The sequence below is a fragment of the Podarcis vaucheri genome (assembly GCF_965113315.1).
Source record: "Podarcis vaucheri genome assembly, chromosome: 2".
Classification (NCBI taxonomy): Eukaryota; Metazoa; Chordata; class Lepidosauria; order Squamata; family Lacertidae; genus Podarcis; species Podarcis vaucheri.
The window spans coordinates 127,756,976-127,775,586 of NC_138760.1; the positions used below are offsets into that span (position 1 = coordinate 127,756,976).

Here is an 18,611-nt window from a genome sequence, read left to right on the forward strand (position 1 = left end):
CATTTCTGATGTCAGCGGTCTCTTTCGCCAAGCAGAAAATGACTGAGAGGCTACTTCCACTTCCGCAACAATTCCGAAATTTACATTTCAAAAGGCCTGGGAAGTTCAGACCAGTTTGATCTCTGTTTAAAAGGACATAATAGGACAAAGTATATTCTGAGATGAAACAATAGATTGCTGTTCATTCAATGTTAAATGTGGGGGCATATAGAACCCAGATGCTATAACTTTCGAGTTATATGATAATTTTGTTGATACATCACACATGTACCGTATTTTTCGCCCTATAGGACGCACTTTTCCCCCTCCAAAAATAAAGGGGAAATGTGTGTGCGTCCTATGGGGCGAATGCAGGCTTTTGCTGAAGCCTGGAGAGTGAGAGGGGTCGGTGCGAACTGACCCCCCTCGCTCTCCAGGCTTCAGGAAGCTATCCGCTAGCCTTGCGAGCCTGGCAGGAGTTCCCGCCGGGCTTGCAAGGCTTGCGGGCGGCAGCCTGCAGCCCGAAGCCCGGGGCACGCTCCGGAGCGCACCCCGGGCTTCGGGCAGATATCGGGCAGCCCCACAAGCTCGGGGGACAGCGGGAAGGCGGAGCGCCGCCATCCTGCTATTCCCCGACCTGATTTGGAGGCTGGCGGTGGGGAGAAGCAAGCTTCTCCCCACCGCCAGCCACACAAGCTCGGGGGACAATGGGGCAAGCCGCTGCCCCACGGAGGCTAGGGTGGCTGTCCCTGAAGGCAGAAGAGGGAGACGGAGCGCTCCGTCTCCCTCTTCTAGCTTGGGGATGGCTGCGGGGGGGGGGGGATAATTCCCCCCCCTCGATTTCCCCCCCAAAAATCTAGGTGCGCCCTATGGGCCGGTGCGCCCTATGGGGCGAAAAATACGGTAACTATTTTCAAAGTTGATATTATGATTCAATTGGGAGGCTTACTGAGAGAGGCCATGATCCCACAGTTCTCCTCCATGACTTCGTTATGCAAAGCTCTCTGATCAGGATCCAGCAGCGCCCACTCCTCGTCTGTGAAATACACAGCAACATCTTCAAAGGACAATGAATCCTAAAATAAAAAGAAAACATTTACCCCCTCACAGACAGCATAAACATTAACTGCTTCTACTCAGCACCCTCTGGAGACTTTGCCAAGGACAGATTTCAAACCAGCAAAGTGGTAAGAGAGATTCATTCAGGCCCCAGAAGGTGGAGGGGACAGAGGTGCCCTGGCTGCCCCCAGCCTCTCTCCCCACACTGATCTGCCCCACTACCTGATCTTGTGCCACAGAAGCTGCTTCCCCTCTGCTGTGAAGAGGAGATGGCTTAGGAGCTCTTGCCAGCATCACCCCGTTACCTGCAAGAGACACAGTTGGTGGGAAGTCAGTATCAAGAACTACAAACAGGCCTTAGAAAAAGGCTTATGTTTCAAGAGTTTATGAATACAGTGGTACCTCTGGATGCGAACGGGATCCGTTCTGGAGCCCCGTTCGCATCCTGAAGTGAACGCAACCCGCGTCCGCGTGTGCACGGATCACGATTCGCCGTTTCCATGCATGACGTCATTTTGAGCTTCTGCGCATGTGGCGAAACCCGGAAGTAACGCGTTCCGTTACTTCCGGGTCGCCACGGAGCACAACCCGAAAATTCTTATCCCGAAGCTACTTCAACCTGAGGTATGACTGTATATGTGTTTAAACCCATTTAATATTATGTGAAAGCACTTCTTTTAATGTATCAGCTTTTGACCACAAGTCAAAGTGCAGGTCTCCATGGAACACGGCTACCCATCTGTAACTGGAACCATGGAAGGCACCACATTGAGCCGCATGAAATGGAAAACTAACTTAGTTGGTCTTTAAGGTGCTACAGGAAGGAATTTTTTTTATTTTGACTATGGCAGACCAACACGGCTACCCATCTGTAACTGGAACCATGGAAGGCACCACATTGAGCCGCATGAAATGGAAAACTAACTTAGTTGGTCTTTAAGGTGCTACAGGAAGGAATTTTTTTATTTTGACTATGGCAGACCAACACGGCTACCCATCTGTAACTGGAACCATGGAAGGCACCACATTGAGCCGCATGAAATGGAAAACTAACTTAGTTGGTCTTTAAGGTGCTACAGGAAGGAATTTTTTTATTTTGATAGCGAAACACTGTAAATAAAGACATTTTTCACCTCTGGAAAAAGGCTGGAGAAGAGCGTCATTCACCCCAAAGATTAAGGGAGCCCACGTACTTATTTCACACTCGAAATAGGGGGACCATAGATCCCATCACCCCTTACCCAGTGGCCTCTGTCTGGTGTCTGATGGAGTCCTCTCCCACTCGGAGAAATCAACATCCATTTTTGCAAACAGATCTTTTTCCTGAAAGAGCAACAAAGATTCAAAAGACAGAATGGGAAGAAGAGTAAAAAGAAGGAATGAGAGAAGAAGAAACCTTCAGGGTTACCGGATATCCTTGGATGCTTTCCTGAAAAGGTTTGACAATCATATGGAAGTAACCAGGAGAAACACTCTCACCTGCTGCCTTCTCTGCGTCTCGTCCTCTGCCCGACTCAGGAGGAAACCTTCGGCCAGGGCCACCGCCTGACAGCTGGTCTCTGCTCCACACTCCCTCACCCAGCTCTCCATCTCCAGTGGAAGGACAGCCAGGAACTGCTCCAAGATCACCAGGTCCAGGATCTGAGTCTTAGTGTGTCGCTCTGGCATCAGCCACTTGTGGCAAAGACGGTGGAGTCTGCTGCAAACCCCTCGGGGTCCTTCGGCCTCTTGGTAGTGGAAATGCCTGAACTGCTGGTGCTCAACATGTGAGCTAAGGGCGTCCTCCTCACCCGGGATCTTCAGTTGGGTTCTGTCCCAGGATCCTCCGCTGCTCCCTGCCTGGTTGATACTGGGACAACTTCCTAAATCCTCATCCATCTTTGATATTTCTTTTATGGAAGAACTGAACAGAATCAAAAGAACCCCTTCGTCTCGTGCCAGTTTCTGTCTCCAAGAATAAGACAATCCTAAGTAGAAGTGCTACCAAGTCCTGAAAAGGCAAGCCGTTGAATTATTGTTACGCTATGGAATTATTACACTGCCAGGACAGGGAAAATGTGGAAGAGTCTGGCTAGCAACCAGATATATTCTGTATTGCTGTAATCCACCGTGGGGCATTTTAGTGAGGGCAGGCAATAGAGCTAAATAATAATAATAGCAGCAGCAGTCTGGTTGTATGTAAGAAGGTGTGGTATCTGTTCTACTGGTCTGTTCCCTGCCACTCCTTCCCCTTGGGGCACCCTCCCTTTCTTTAACACTGTCATCCCTTGTTTCTGAAAGTTGCCAGCCACAGCTCCCCTTATCCCTAAGTCCTTGCATGCACAGGGTCCCAGGTTCAAGTCCTGGCACTTCCAAGTATTTATTTATTTAGGCATTTGTACCCCACTCTTGGTGGGACGTGGGTGGCACTGTGGGTTAAACCACAGAGCCTAGGGCTTGCCGATCAGAAGGTTGGCGGTTCGAATCCCCACGACGGGGTGAGCTCCCGTTGCTTGGTCCCTGCTCCTGCCAACCTAGCAGTTTGAAAGCACGTCAAAGTGCAAGTAGATAAATAGGTACCGCTCCGGCGGGAAGGTACACGGCGTTTCCATGCGCTGCTCTGGTTCGCCAGAAGTGGCTTAGTCATGCTGGCCACATGACCCGGAAGCTGAACGCCGGCTCCCTCGGCAAATAAAGCGAGATGAGCGCCGCAACCCCAGAGTCGGTCATGACGACCTAATGGTCAGGGGTTCCTTTACCTTTACCCCACTCTTCAGCTAAAAAGGTTCCCGGAGTGATTTACAAGCAGTGAATTAAAACAACACAGTCCCTGCCTGCAAGTTTACAGTCTGGGGAAAAACAACCCATGACACACAATGGAAAAGTGACAGGGAGGGGAAATCAAACTCAGGCGCCAATTCTTATACTGATCAGCTTGCACAGTTCGGGGGCAGCAGGTGCCTATGCTATGTGGTTTTAAAACCCCATTCTCACCTGTTTCAAAAGCCTGACTTTGCACTCCAAACCCTCCTAAAGGAAGGAAGCTGATACTTGCCCACCGACTCACCCCACAGCCCTTCACTCTGATGGGTTTTGGGACTGCTCTGCTTGTCTATTGTAATTTCTCTTCCGAACAGCTGGATCTCTGCTGCTTTTGATCAGCAATGCTTTCTCAGCCGATCTCAAAAAAAAAAAAGATTTCCCCCTCCACCTCTTCTGAAGGGTTGGCTGCCTGAATGGGTAAATGAGTGGAGGCTTGATAGCACTGCCTGATTAACTGCTGAAATAAAAAAATTCCTTCCAGTAGCACCTTAAAGACCAACTAAGTTAGTTCTTGGTATGAGCTTTCGTGTGCATGCACACTTCCTCAGATACACTGAAACAGAAGTTGCCAGATCCTTCTATATAGTGAGAAGGTGGGGAGGGGTATTACTCAGAAGGGTGGTGGGAATGGGAGATTGGCAGAAAGCTGAGATGAGCCTGTTGACGACTCTTAACAACTGTAATAGGTCTTACAGGAAAAGGCAAGGGGTGAGAAGGTGAGAAATGGCTTAGTCATGTATAATGAGATAAGAATCCAATAAGACCTGTAAGACCTATTGCAGTCGTTAAGAGTCGTCAACAGGCTCATCTCAGTTATCTGCCAATCTCCCATTCCCACCACCCTTCTGAGTAATACCCCTCCCCACCTTCTCACTATATAGAAGGATCTGGCAACTTCTGTTTCAGTGTATCTGAAGAAGTGTGCATGCACACGAAAGCTCATACCAAGAACTAACTTCGTTGGTCTTTAAGGTGCTACTGGAAGGAATTTTTTTATTTTGACTATGGCAGACCAACACGGCTACCTATCTGTAACTGATTAACTGCTGGTGTGTGTGTGTGTAAATTCTAATCAAAGTGCAATTGAAGAAATACTTCCATGCAGATCAGTTTTAACACCCCCCCCCACTCTCTATTTCAAAAGGGGCCCTCTGGCTTTGGAGAGAGAGGGCGAACCTCCACTCCCAAATTTGGGGGCGTCCCGTGGATGGCTCGGCTGCACAGACCCCTCTCTGCAACCTCCCCCCTGCAGCCCAGGGAATCCCCTGAACCCGAATGCACAGACTAGAGGGGGGTCGACTCACCGCCAGGTTTCAGAAGGGTGCTTGGGAGAAATAGAGGGCTCCCTCCCTCCCTGCTCAAAGTGATAGATCCAGGCAGGCAGGGGCTTTGGGGGGGGGGGGGAGACTCTCTTCCTCTGCAAGACTCCAGACCCTCCTCCTCCTCCCCCCCCCCGCCCTCCTCATTCCCTTCCTCTCTAGGAATCCAGATAAGCTCACTTTAACCCTTAGAAGCCCCAAGCCGCCAGAGCTGCTTAGTGGTAAAGCGCTGCCTTGGCATGCAAGAGAGTTCAATCCGTGGCCTTTAAACTTTAAAAGATCAGGTGGGGAAATCATTGAATCCTAGAGTTGGAAGAGACCACAAGGGCCATCGAGTCCAACCCCCTGCCAAGCAGGAAACACCATCAGAGCACTCCTGACATATGGTTGTCAAGCCTCTGCTTAAAGACCTCCAAAAGAGGAGACTCCACCACACTCCTTGGCAGCAAATTCCACTGTCAAACAGCTCTTACTGTCAGGAAGTTCTTCCTAATGTTTAGGTGGAATCTTCTTTCTTGTAGTTTGGATCCATTGCTCCGTGTCCGCTTCTCTGGAGCAGCAGAAAACAACCTTTCTCCCTCCTCTATGTGACATCCTTTTATCTATTTGAACATGGCTAGCATATCACCCCTTAACCTCCTCTTCTCCAGGCTAAACATGCCCAGCTCCCTTAAAAGATGCCTTATGAGGAACGGCTAAGGGAGCTGGGCATGTTTAGCCTGGAGAAGAGGAGGTTAAGGGGGGGGGGGGAGATTCCAAGGTGGAGAGCAAGGACACACAGCTGGATCATCTCTCTTGTGTGCCTCTCAAAGGAGAAGCCAAGGAGGAATCATGAGCTGAGCACAGGTTTGATCCGGGGCTGTGCGCACTTCAGATACATTGAAAACACATTTTACCTCCACGAAAGAATTTTGGAAACTGTCATTTTTTAAGGGTGCTGGGAATTGTAGCTCGGCAAACTACAGTTCCCAGAAGTTTTGTATCAGCAGAAATGATAGCTGTTAGTGCATGGCTCTGGTAACACCAAGGTTCAGTCCCCGTATGGGAGATCTGCAGATTCCTGCATTCCAGGGGGGTTGGACTAGACTAGATGATCCCCAAGGGTTCCTTCCAGCTCTCTGAGTCTATATGTAGGGTGTGTACGCAGACTGAGGGACACCTCCGGTTCCCTGCTTCTGATTTCTTGACTGAGAGGACTGGTAATGTTACCAGACGTCCCCGTTTCCTGGAGGAAGTCCCCAGATTTTCAGTCCCCTGACAAAATCCATCTATTCAGTTGGAAGTTGAAAAGTGTCCCCGTATTCATTGAAAATAATCTGGTAACCTTAGCCTATAACCGATCAGGCTAATGGGTTTTTGCCTTACAATTTCTACGGGTTATTGAGTCCATTTAGAGGCCAGGCTCTCCATTTTTGCACAAGAACCGTGACCCGCCAGAAACCTCTTTAGAAGCAGCAAATTCCAGCCATGTCGATGCTCCCTTTGAAGCAATGCCCTGTCCTTGTATGAACTTACAAAACACTTTATTTTTAATTCAATGTGGTTGTTTTGAGGACTGTGCTCGGCAGCTCTGGAACCACAGTCATCGCACACTGGATCAACATCTTCATCAAGGTATCTACTGTGACCCCAGGGTCTCCTTCTGGTCCATTACCTCTAGTTCAGACTCTATGAGCGTATATATGAAATTAAGATTTTGTTTTATTTTTTGCTCCAACGAGGTCTTCTCAATCTCTTTTTGTTTAAACCACTCTGAAAAATTTGTATCAGCAAAGTAGAGAGCAGTGATTCTCTTGTTCACTAAACAATTTTACTCATACCATTTTTTGGGGGGTGGGGGGTCATGAGTGATTGGAGGACTTAAATTATGAAGCTGTAGAGACCTAAGTAAAAAGTCCCTTTTCTGTGCCAGAGGCTCATTCTATGGCACTGGCTCTATAAGATTCTCTGACATTCAGAATTCAGTGACATTTTAAAAGCTAGCAAATGTATTACTGGATAAACTTTCATAGATTATCAAGAACAATGCATCTGATGATGTTTACTACATGTACTGCGGCTCCAAAAAGAGCTTATGCTGCAACAAATCTGTGAAACTTGAGGGTGTTGAAGATAGAAGACAAGCCCTTTGGCAAATTTAAATCACAATTACAAAAAGTAGGGTAGTGCAGAGATGGTTCAGATGAGAACTAGTCTACAGAGCTTATATGTAGTACGGATGCGTGAACTGCAAGCCTCTCCCCAGCAGACAACCACACTCTGGATATGCAAGTAAAGTTCAATGTTTGTAGGTCTCACTATCCTGATCGACCCCCAGAGTGATTTTTCTTTGACTTTTAGGATGCGTTTTTCAAGATTTCAAACCTGGCCACACAGACCCCACTCCCCCCAATTTAAAGTAAGTGACAGACCAAGTGAAAACAAGACCTTTAATTATCATCATCGTTCATTAGCATTTCATTTACATCTGTCCAACTTTTCCTTCAAGGAGCTTGAGGCAGCATTCTGGGTCTCCGTAGCCCAATGTTATTCACACAACAATTCTGAGAGGTAGCATAGGCTGAGATACAGCGACTGGGCTGACCCAGTGACCTTTGTAGCCGAGTGGTGATTTAATCCTTGGTCTCCCACATCCAGTTAATATTCTTCCGCTTTATTCCACATTCTGAAAAATAGACATAAAAGCTGATACACAGCTTGCCCGAATATGGAAAGAAAAAGTTCTGACAAAAGCAGAATGGATTCAAAAACTTATGGAATACGCAAAAACGGTGAGATTTACCAGAAAAATAAGAAATCAAGATAAACTTTTTACAAAAGAAAGGAAATGGTTTACTGAATATTTCCAAACAAACTGTAAATAGATAAGAACATTGGCATTACAGGGAACCAGGCAGAGGGCCTTCTCTGTAGTGGCACCTGCCCTGTGGAATGCCTTCCCACCAGATGTCAAAGAGAACAACAACTACCAGACTTTTAGAAGACATCTGAAGGCAGCCCTGTCACGGATGTGCAGAAGCGCTAAATCGCACTTTGCGCATGCGCAGAAGCACCAAATTGCAACCCGCGCGTGTGCATACGCGGCACTATGGATTGCGAACACGCCTCCCGCACGGATCACGTTCGCAACCCGAGCGTCCATTATATGCATAAAAGATAAGAAACCGCAGAAAGGAACAGCAGAAAGAAGGGGAAGGAAGCAGAGTTTCAAACTGTTAAAATCATTGTATAATTATTGAAATGTACAAAATTGAAAGTCATAAATAAAAATTATACATATAAAAATAGAATCCCAGGTTATCTAGGTGGTGCTACTCAGTTACATGAGAATATTGTTGGTTCATCACATATAAAATTATGGTTTTCAAAACAAATATGCAGCATGGAGCCTCACCAAGAGAATCCATGATGCCACAGGTCTCCTCCATGACTTCCTTATGCAGAGCTCTCTGGTCAGCATCCAGCAGAGCCCACTCTTCCTCCGTGAAATTTACAGCCACATCTTCAAAGGATGCTGGATTCTAAAAGAAAAAGGAAATAATTCCACCTCAGAGATCGCATATGGAATATCCATTGCTCATCATTGGGTTGCTTTAATGGGATTGCCTTGCTATGCATTCTGATTATGGGTGCTTATTTCAATGTTATAATGGTACATTTTCATGATGTGTTTTCATGATGCGTGTTTTGATTTTTAATCTTTCCGTAACTACTTTTTGTTTGCCAGCTCTTTGGAATCCTATTTTAGCATTAATAATAATCATAATTTTTATTTATACCCCACCCTCCCCAGCCAAGGCCGGGCTCAGGGCGGCTAACAACCAATAATAAAAACAAGTTGAATGAATACAACTTAAAAACAAGATTAAAATACAACATTAAGCTTTTTTAAAATCCATAAATAATACTGCTGTAATCACCAAGGGACACGGGTGGCGCTGTGGGTAAAACCTCAGTGCCTAGGACTTGCCGATCGTATGGTCGGCGGTTCGAATCCCCGCGGCGGGGTGAGCTCCCGTCTTTCGGTCCCAGCTCCTGCTCACCTAGCAGTTCGAAAGCACCCCTAAGTGCAAGTAGATAAATAGGTACCGCTTTATAGCGGGAAGGTAAACGGCGTTTCCGTGTGCTTCGCTGGTGCTGGCTCGCCAGAGCAGCTTCGCCACGCTGGCCACGTGACCCGGAATTGTCTCTGGACAGCGCTGTCCCTCGGCCTCTTGAGCGAGATGGGCGCACAACCCTAGAGTCGGACACGACTGGTCCATACAGGCAGGGGTACCTTTACCTTTAATCACCGAGAAATAATTCTAGCTATATCCGAAGGGCTTGTTAATAAGAGGTGGCTGGTCATTATTGTCAGAATTTAAACCTCCTCTGAGTGGCCTTCAAAGCCTTTGCTGAGGACAGATTTTAAAGAGGCAAAGCAGAAGAGAGATTCATCCAGGCCCAGGCAGGTGAGGGGACAGAGGCACCCTGGCTACCCTCAGCCCCTCTCTCCCCACTGATCTGCCCCCCTACCTGATCTTGTGCCACGGAATCTGCATCCCCTCCACTGTGAAGAGCAGGTGGCTGAGGAGGTCTGGTCAGCATCCTCCTGTCACCTGTGAGAATCAAAGTTAGTGGGAAGACAGTTGAACTTGCTCCTCTCGGAGGTTAAGTGATGCAAGCTTAAGTATACACAGGCCTTGGGGGGGGGAACCTTATTTTATTAAAGTGTTTATAAACAGATGTGTTTATACCATTTTATATATCAGTTGTGTGAACATGCGACTCTCCTCCTTTGGGCAAAATGTGCAGGTCCCCATGCATAAAGTAGTGAGTTGTTTTAAGCAAGGATATTTTTCATCTGTGGAAAAAACTGGCGACAAGTGTCTCCCCCCCCCCTTAAAAAAAAAACAATTAAAGGATCCCCCAGATTTATTTCACACTCAACAGAAAGAGGCTAATTTGAGATACATCCCATTAATATTTACCCAGGGGGTGGAAAATACAAAAAAGAAGTGTCATTCCAGAAAAGTGTCATTCCAGAAAAGTGCCATATTAGAAGCAAAAACACTTGTTTTGATGAATTGGAAGAGCCGCAAAAAGACCCCATTGAGCACATGGACTGACAATATGGACAGACTAGTTACATATGAACGAATTGCATATCGACACAAATTAAGAATGGATAATTATGAAGAAATCTGGAAGGAATACTTAAGCGATCAGGCAGAAAATGGTGGGAAGTAGGGGGAGGAGAGGTGGGGAAATATTGTTAAAAGGGTGTAGTTATAGGTGTATCAGTACTCAAATCTGAATTGTTAAATTGTATTATTAGTGTTATTGTGGTTTTTGTTGTATGTGTTTTTTGTGGTTGCTGTCAGTATTAAAAAAAGAATATTTTTTTTAAAAAAATTCCAGGAAAGATTAAACGAGCCCAAAGCCTCTTTCCAAGATCCATGAAATTGGGATAAATCCCATTAAATATTACCAAGTGGCCTCGCTCTGGTGTCCGATGCAGCGGTCTCTGCCTCTGAGCAATCAGTCTCCATTTCTGCAACGAAATCCTCTCCCTGAAACAGTATTGATGATTCAAAACACAAAATGTGAAGAAGGATTAGAAAAGGAATGACAGGGGGGTGGGGAAACTTCCTTAAATGCTTTTCAAAAGAGAATGGGCAATTAGTAGACACTTTTGGGATACCCTCCCTCCGATTCCAAAACTTCTGGGACTATCTAAATGAAACTCGCTCACCTGATGTCCTGCCTGCTGTCTCTCCTCTGCCTGGCTCAGGAGGTAACCTTCCACCAGGGCCATCGCCTGGGAACTGGTCTCCGCTCCGCATTCTTTCACCCAGGTCTCCATCTCCGGTGGAAGGACGCTCATGAACTGCTTCAGGATCAGAAGGTCCAGGATCTCCTTCTTTGTGTGTTGCTCTGGCTTCAGCCACCGATGGCAAATGTGGTAGAGTCGGTTGCAAATCTCTCGGGGCCCCTGGGCATCTTGGTAGTGGAAATTCCTGAACTGCTGGCGATGTAGATCTGAGCTGTGGGCACGCTGCTCACGCAGGACTTTCTGCAGCGAGGTTCTCCAGGATGCCCAACCGCTCCCAATCTTGGCGGCATTGCGGCCTCTTCCTCCTTCCTTGTTCATCTGCGCTCCAACGAAACCTCCACGAGGTCTAAGGGAACTCCTTCGTTCTTCCGCCATTGTGTGTGCCAACGAGAGGTGCTACCAAATCCTACAAAGTCAAGACGTTGCTCTGTTATAAGACTGCTACACTGTCAGAAGAGGAAAAATGCTCGCTGAGCAAGTGTGGATGAGTCTCACTAGCAACCAGGGCTGGATTATAGTGGCACAATATTATTATTATTATTATTATTATTATTATTATTATTATTATTATTCGTATCTGAAGAAGTGTGCATGCACACGAAAGCTCATACCAAGAACTAACATAGTTGGTCTTTAAGGTGCTACTGGAAGGAATTTTTTATTTTAATATTATTGTTGTTGTTGTTGTTGTTGTTAATATTATTATTGTTGTTGTTGTTGTTAATATTATTATTGTTGTTGTTGTTGTTGTTAATATTATTGTTGTTGTTGTTGTTAATATTATTATTGTTGTTGTTGTTGTTGTTGTTGTTGTTGTTGTTGTTATTATTATTATTATTATTATTATTATTATTATTATATAATTCAATAGTGCTCCTGGAAGAAAAGTTCATGCAAAATTTGCAGGCCAACTTCTATGTCAGCTTTTCTCAAAACATTGGCCAAGAACCACTTTAATAATAATAATAATAATAATAATAATAATAATAATAATAATAATTTATTTATATCCTGCCCTCCCCAGCCGAAGCTGGGCTCAGAGCAGCGTCAGGCTTCTTCCAGGTGGACCTCAGGGTCACTTCATTCTCCCTCCTTACCTTGTGAGACAAGCAGACCTCAGCACTGTAATACCAGAGCGGTCAGCCTAGCTCTGTCATGGAATTCTACTCAATATTGATTCAGGGCAGATTCCAGTGTATAGTTGCAGAGTAAAAACTTAAAACACGTTGCAGGATTCCAAAAAAAAAGACCAGAGGCAACTGATATTTCATCCAGCAGAGCTTTACTGCTCCTGAAGGCAAATGAGTATAATGGTCACGAATCCAATACATTCAGGATTGGCACTGTCCAGAAGAAATCCAGTTGCAGCAGACTTAAACTTACTATAATAAGACTAAACCTTAACACCAAGCATACTAGCTACAGACCACACAAGAAGGAAGAGAGATAGAAAGTGAAACCCAAGCTCCTTCTGGCCTCTTTTTATAGTCAGCAAGACCTTGAAGAAGAGATAACAGAACCAGTTTAAGCAAGCTGTAGTCATACCTCAGGTTACAGATGCTTCAGGTTGCATTTTTTTGGGTTACAGATCCACCAAAACCTGGAAGTACCGGAACGGGTTACTTCCGGGTTTTGAGGGTCGCGCATGCGCCGAATCGCAACCTGTGCGTGTGCAGACGCACCGCTGCGGGTTGCAAACGTACATCCTGCATGGATCACATTCGCAACCCGAGCGTCCACTGTACTCAGCTTCTCTGAAGGAATAACCCAAACATCAGGAACCTTCTGCTTGTTTTTTTTCACACAGAGAAGCTTCCAGAACCCTCTTTCTGCACTAAGAAATGCAAACTGACATGTTCCTCCCTGCCTTAAAAGGTAAAGGGACCCCTGACCATTAGGTCCAGTCGTGGCCGACTCTGGGGTTGTGGCACTCATCTCGCTTTATTGGCCGAGGGAGCCCGGTGTATAGCTTCCGGGTCATGTGGCCAGCATGACTAAGCCGCTTCTGGCAAACCAGAGCAGCGCACAGAAACGCCGTTTACCTTCCCGCTGGAGCAGTACCTATTTATCTACTTGCACTTTGATGTGCTTTCGAACTGCTAGGTTGGCAGGAGCTGGGACCAAGAAACGGGAGCTCACCCCCATGTGGGGACTCGAACCGCCGACCTTCTTATCAGCAAGTCCTAGGCTCTGTGGTTTAACCCACAGCGCCACCCGCGTCCCTTCCTCCCTGCCTTACTGTGTTTTAAAACAATGTGAGCGTAGTCAACAGTTGTGACTGAGAAGTGAGTTGCTTGGTCACAAGCCAATGGTAAGAAATTCCTTGGGTCCTAATGAGTTGCCATTTCAACTATGATTCAGTGTACATTTAATCCCAACAAACACAAGGTGGCTTTCCTGTACTTTTCAAAATACCTGTACACAATCACTATATGTAGATTCATCACTGCCAGAAAAAAAGGCAAATAAAAAATGCTGGAAGGAGGTTTAGAAATGTCACCTGTTTATTCATTCAATGATAATTCACTGTACAATGAAATTATAGACCAATTTTGTACATGTCCACTCAGAAGTACAGTTGTACCTTGGAAGTCGAACGGAATCCGTTCCGGAGGTCTGTTTGACTTCCAAAATGTTCAGAAACAAAAGCGGGGCTTCCAATTGGCTGCAGGAAGCTCCTAAAGCCAATTGGAAGCTGCAGAAGCCCCGTCAGACGTTTGGCTTCCAAAAATAGTTCACAAACTGGAACATTCATTTTTGGGCTTGTGGTGTTCAGGAGCCAAAACGTTCGAGAACTAAGCTGTTCTAAAACCAAGGTATGACTGTACATCTCCTTTTGTTTTTGGGCCTTACTCCCAAATAAATTAATATGCAGACAGGATTACAGTAATCAGGTCACATTAAGATTGGTTGAAACTGTATGGATCTGCAAGTGGGGCAGAAAAATGTGGCTCTTTATAGTACAAAAATATATTGGTCTGGTTAAAGGAAGCAAAACCTAAAGCCTTTAGCAGCCATCTTATTCATTTTTCTGTTACTTCAGAGAAGCCCTGTGATGTAAGTGAAGCTGAACCTCAGTGATTAGACCAAGGCAATCAGTGTGAAAAAACCAATAACGTAAGCTTAAAAAGTGAAACAGCAGGGACTCAATGAGCATTTTTGGTGCTATTTCTCAAGGGGGAGCAGGATGTAGCAATCTAAGCTTGAGGGTGGTGCTTAATTTCTTGGGCATTGTTTATCTTCCACAGCTCCAGGAGTCTGTTTTTAATTTTCAAATATTCAGTTCAATTTTTAATTCTTCTATCCATGGCTTCCAGATTTTTGACTAAAGGGAGGGATTTGTGCACTGTGTTAAATTGGACAATTGCAATGCGCTCTACGTGGGGCTACCTTTGAAGGTGACCCGGAAACTACAACTAATCCAGAATGCGGCAGCTAGACTGGTGACTGGGAGCGGCCGCCGAGACCATATAACACCGGTTTTGAAAGACGTACATTGGCTCCCAATACTTTTCCGAGCACAATTCAAAGTGTTGGTGCTGACCTTTAAAGCCCCAAACGGCCTCGGTCCAATATACCTGAAGGAGCGTCTCCACCTCCATCGTTCTACCCGGACACTGAGGTCCAGCTCCGAGGGCCTTCTGGTGATTCCCTCACTGCGAGAAGCCAAGTTACAGGGAACCGGGCAGAGGGCCTTCTCGGTAGTGGCACCTGCCCTGTGGAACGCCCTCCCAGCAGATGTCAAAGAGAACAACAACTACCAGGCTTTTAGAAGACATCTGAAGGCAACCCTGTTTAGGGAAGCTTTTAATGTTTGATGTATCACAGTATTTTAATATTCCTTTGGAAGCTGCCCAGAGTGGCTGGGGAAGCCCGGCCAGATGGGTGGGGTATAAGTAAATTATTATTAATTATTATTATTATTATTATTATTATTATTATTATTAGGCCAAGGACAGCTTGAGGGCACAGAATATGGCCACTGTAGCCCAAGATGAGGTTAATCCTAAAGGGCAGAAATGGCCAATCAAACATTGGCCCATCTTGCCCAATAGTGTCCACTTGTGACTGGTAGCATCTCTCTACGGCTTCAGACAGGAGACGTAAAAGGTGCAGTAAAAGAAATGGTCATCACCAACCTCCCTTCCCTTGCTATGCTAGTAACCATCCAGCTTTCCCCCTTAACAGGGCAATCTGTGAATTATGGTTCTTTGCAGGCTGGGGTGGGGGCTCCCTCCATTACTTCTCCTCCCCCATTGCAGCCACTTGATTCTTCTGATTACTAGGCCTCCAATAGTTCTCAGTAGTGCTTTCTCTTCAGCCTCAAATGATCCTCTCCGTCTCACAGGCATTGCACGTCTGAATGGGCACATGCGTGTCCTCCAGAACGCTTGGGGAAGCCACTGCCTGATTAATGGGGAGGGGCTACTAAATCTAATCAAAGCTCAGTTGGAGATACCCTTGCACCGGGATCAACTTTAAATCCTCCCCTCCCTGCAATATTTCAAAATATTGCATCTCCTGCCTTTGCACAGAGGGAGAGAAAAAGGATGCCCTCCCTGGTTTTTTTGGGGGGGGAGCACCCTGGATGGATCAGGTCCCCTTTGCACCCTCTCCTTCCTGCAGCCCTGGGACTCCCCTTCGCCCAAACGCACAAAATAAAGGGGGAACAACTCACCGGCTCCCAGAAGGGTCGCCCCAATGCAGCGCTGGGAGAGACAAAGACCACGTTGCTCCCCCCGGGGAAAAGCCAAGCAGGAAGGGGCTTTGGAGGGAGGGGCTTTCTCTCCTGGAGGACTCTGCAAGCCCCCCCCCCTTTATCTCCCGCCCTATTCCCTTCCGCTCTAGGAATCCAGTTCGGTTCCTTTAACTCTTACAAAGCCAAAAAGAAAAAAATTCCTTCCAGTGGCACCTTAAAGACCAACTAAGTTAGTTCTTGGTATGAACTTTCGTGTGCATGCACACTTCTTCAGGTACACTGAAACAGAAGTTGCCAGATCCTTCTATATAGTGAGAAGGTGGGGAGGGGTATTACTCAGAAGGGTGGTGGCAGCAAAGTTGGCATCTGGGTTTATTGCAGGCTCTGGTGCCAGTGTCCATGTTAAGTTAACTTTGTATGTGCCAACTTTGCTGCCACATACACCCGGACAACACCATTACTGGCCCCAACAACATCACACATACCATCTCGGGACTATTTAATTGCTCATCGTCTAACATTGTGTATGCCATCAAATGCCAACAGTGTCCTTCAGCTCTCTATATTGGACAAACAGGCCAAACCTTACGCCAAAGAATAAATGGACATAAATTTGACATCAAGAATCACAAAAGAGAAACCAGTAGGAGAACACTTCAATCTCCCAGGACATTCTATACAAGATCTCAAAGTAGCTGTTTTACTACAAAGGAATTTCAGAAATAGACTGGAAAGAGAAGCTGCTGAATTGCAACTCATTACCAAACTCAAAACCATGGAGAGACCTGGTCTGAACAGAGACATTGGATTCTTATCTCATTATACATGACTAAGCCATGTTTCACCTTCTCACCCCTTGCCTTTTCCTGTAAGACCTATTGCAGTCGTTAAGAGTCGTCAACAGGCTCATCTCAGCTATCTGCCAATCTCCCATTCCCACCACCCTTCTGAGTAATACCCCTCCCCACCTTTTCACTAGATAGAAGGATCTGGCAACTTCTGTTTCAGTGTATCTGAAGTAGTGTGCATGCACACGAAAGCTCATACCAAGAACTAACTTAGTTGGTCTTTAAGGTGCTACTGGAAGGATTTATTTTGACTATGGCAGACCAACACGGCTACCTATCTGTAACTAAAGCCAAAAAGGCGAGAGGGGCAGGTGGCGGGGCGGCTGCTCTTTGCAGGCAGAAGCTCCCGGGTTCAATCCGTGGCAGTTTCCCAATTATGAAAAGCCAGGAGGCAAGTCCTGGGGAAGACCAAAGGGCAAGACCACCTCCTTCTGCGCCTGTCCATGAAGGAGGCAAGGAGGAGCCACCCCCTGGACACAGAAGGGTGTTTTGAACAGGGTTCTGGCCACGCGCGAAACACATTCACACCACACGTTATCCTTGCAAAAGGATCCTGGGAGCGGTAGTTTGTTAGAGGCGCTGCTGGGAATGGTGCCTCTTGTGAGAGGGAAGCTACAGTTCGCATAATTTTGGAAAATTTGGTTGGTGGGTGGGGATGCCCTTTAAAGGCATTGATGCGCGCGAAATTCTTTGCGACTGCCATAAAACTTAGGGAACAAGCTGTACTACAAAAAGGTTTTAAATGACAATTTTAGGTTATATTTTAGTAATCCAGATTTAATATATATTTTTAACTGCAACTATATCTGTATTGTCTCTGTTATACCCAATTGCAATTCAGTGCATTGCTCGTGTTCTATGATTTTCCTGATACAGTGGTGCCTCGCAAGACGAAAAGAATCCGTTCTGTGATTCTCTTCGTCTAGTGGTTTTTTCATCTTGCGAAGCAAGCCCATAGAAGGATTAGCGGATTAGCGCTATTAGTGGCTTTTAGCGGCTTAGGTTTAGCAGATAAGCGGCTTAGCGGCTTAGAAAAAGGGGGGGGGAGGAAAAAACCCCCGCAGGAACTCGCAAGACATTTTCGTCTTGCGAAGCAAGCCCATAGGAGATTCGTTTTGCGAAGCACCTCCAAAACGGAAAACTCTTTCGTCTAGCGGGTTTTCCGTCTTGCGAGGCATTCGTCTTGCGGGGCACCACTGTATTGTAAGTGAGCCGGAACTGGTCTGCAACCGTAGTAATAAAATTCATTCATTTATTGATGCGCGCGGACGCGCTCCAGGGTCTCAAACTTCCGATTCCTTGACCTATAGGACTGGACTGGTTAAAGCACACCATAGGATTTCTGGGCCTGGTTGCCTACTTCCATCTCAGAGGCCGGGCGCCCCATTTCAGCGTAGGGACCCTGGTCCGCCAGGCTCCTCTTTAGGCCTTGCGAGCACCAGCCCTGCTGGCTCTTCTCTAAGCGCCAACCCACACTTTGCTCCCTTTGTCATCTCTGCGGCACGGCCTTATTTTTGCCCTGCAAACGTCTCCACAACGCCCCCGCGCCCCGTGTTTTTTTGGGGGGGTGGTGGCGGTTGTGCTTAGTTCGATTTTTCCGCCCTCCCTGCTCCTTGAGGTTCAGACTCTCTTATTAAGACGGTTGCTAAGGGCTCTCTGGCCAGAACTCGTTGCTCCCTGCTTCCTCCTCGGTTGTTAAGAGGGGTTGCTAAGGGCTCTCTAGGCAGCATGGACTCCTTGCTCCCCCTTCCGTTGTTAAGAGAGGTTGCTAAGAGCTCTCTAGGCAGCGTGGACTCGTTGCTCCCACTTCCGTTGTTAAGAAAGGTGCTAAGGGCTCTCTGGGCAGCGTGGACTCGTTGCTCCCACTTCCGTTGTTAAGAGAGATTGCTAAGGGCTCTCTGGGTAGCGTGGACTCGTTGCTCCCCCTTCCGTTGTTAAGAGAGGTTGCTAAGGGCTCTCTGGGCAGCGTGGACTCGTTGCTCCCACTTCCGTTGTTAAGAGAGATTGCTAAGGGCTCTCTAGGCAGCGTGGACTCGTTGCTCCCACTTCCGTTGTTAAGAAAGGTGCTAAGGGCTCTCTGGGTAGCGTGG

General features: G+C 46.6%; 2 protein-coding genes and 1 long non-coding RNA gene across 8 annotated transcripts in view; 1 reads left to right on the top strand and 2 right to left on the bottom strand.

Moving 5' to 3' along the window:
* The window catches only part of LOC309527446, a 74,240-nt gene extending 73,056 nt beyond the window's left edge, over positions 1 to 1,184 (top strand). The window contains exon 4 of the long non-coding RNA XR_014217224.1: positions 1,172 to 1,184. This is a non-coding gene — a long non-coding RNA (uncharacterized lncRNA). The remainder of the gene's footprint in view (positions 1 to 1,171) is intronic.
* LOC309527335 (uncharacterized protein) overlaps positions 1 to 18,611 on the bottom strand; it is a 47,735-nt gene that overhangs the window by 26,273 nt on the left and 2,851 nt on the right. Inside the window, exons 1-3 of one of the 6 annotated variants that reach the window (XM_082214108.1) lie at positions 5,145 to 5,278; positions 2,280 to 2,361; positions 1,261 to 1,343 (exon numbers count right to left, since the gene is read on the bottom strand). The exons of 2 other annotated variants lie outside the window; for them this stretch is intronic. In XM_082214108.1, the coding sequence (XP_082070234.1) occupies positions 1,261 to 1,343; positions 2,280 to 2,340 (144 nt within the window). In that variant the 5' untranslated portion in view covers positions 2,341 to 2,361; positions 5,145 to 5,278. Of the gene's footprint in view, positions 1 to 1,260; positions 1,344 to 2,279; positions 2,362 to 2,517; positions 2,921 to 5,144; positions 5,279 to 18,611 lie in introns of those variants that run through there. 3 more of the 6 variants (XM_082214103.1, XM_082214106.1, XM_082214104.1) reach the window with 3 other exon arrangements.
* LOC309527431 (zinc finger protein 202-like) lies at positions 7,575 to 15,807 on the bottom strand. Its single transcript, XM_082214295.1, has 6 exons — positions 15,653 to 15,807; positions 10,894 to 11,380; positions 10,630 to 10,711; positions 9,675 to 9,757; positions 8,554 to 8,680; positions 7,575 to 7,824 (listed from the first exon to the last, which is right to left on the bottom strand). Exons 2-6 carry the CDS (start codon positions 11,347 to 11,349, stop codon positions 7,772 to 7,774), a joined length of 801 nt encoding a protein of 266 aa, XP_082070421.1. The 5' UTR covers positions 11,350 to 11,380; positions 15,653 to 15,807; the 3' UTR covers positions 7,575 to 7,771.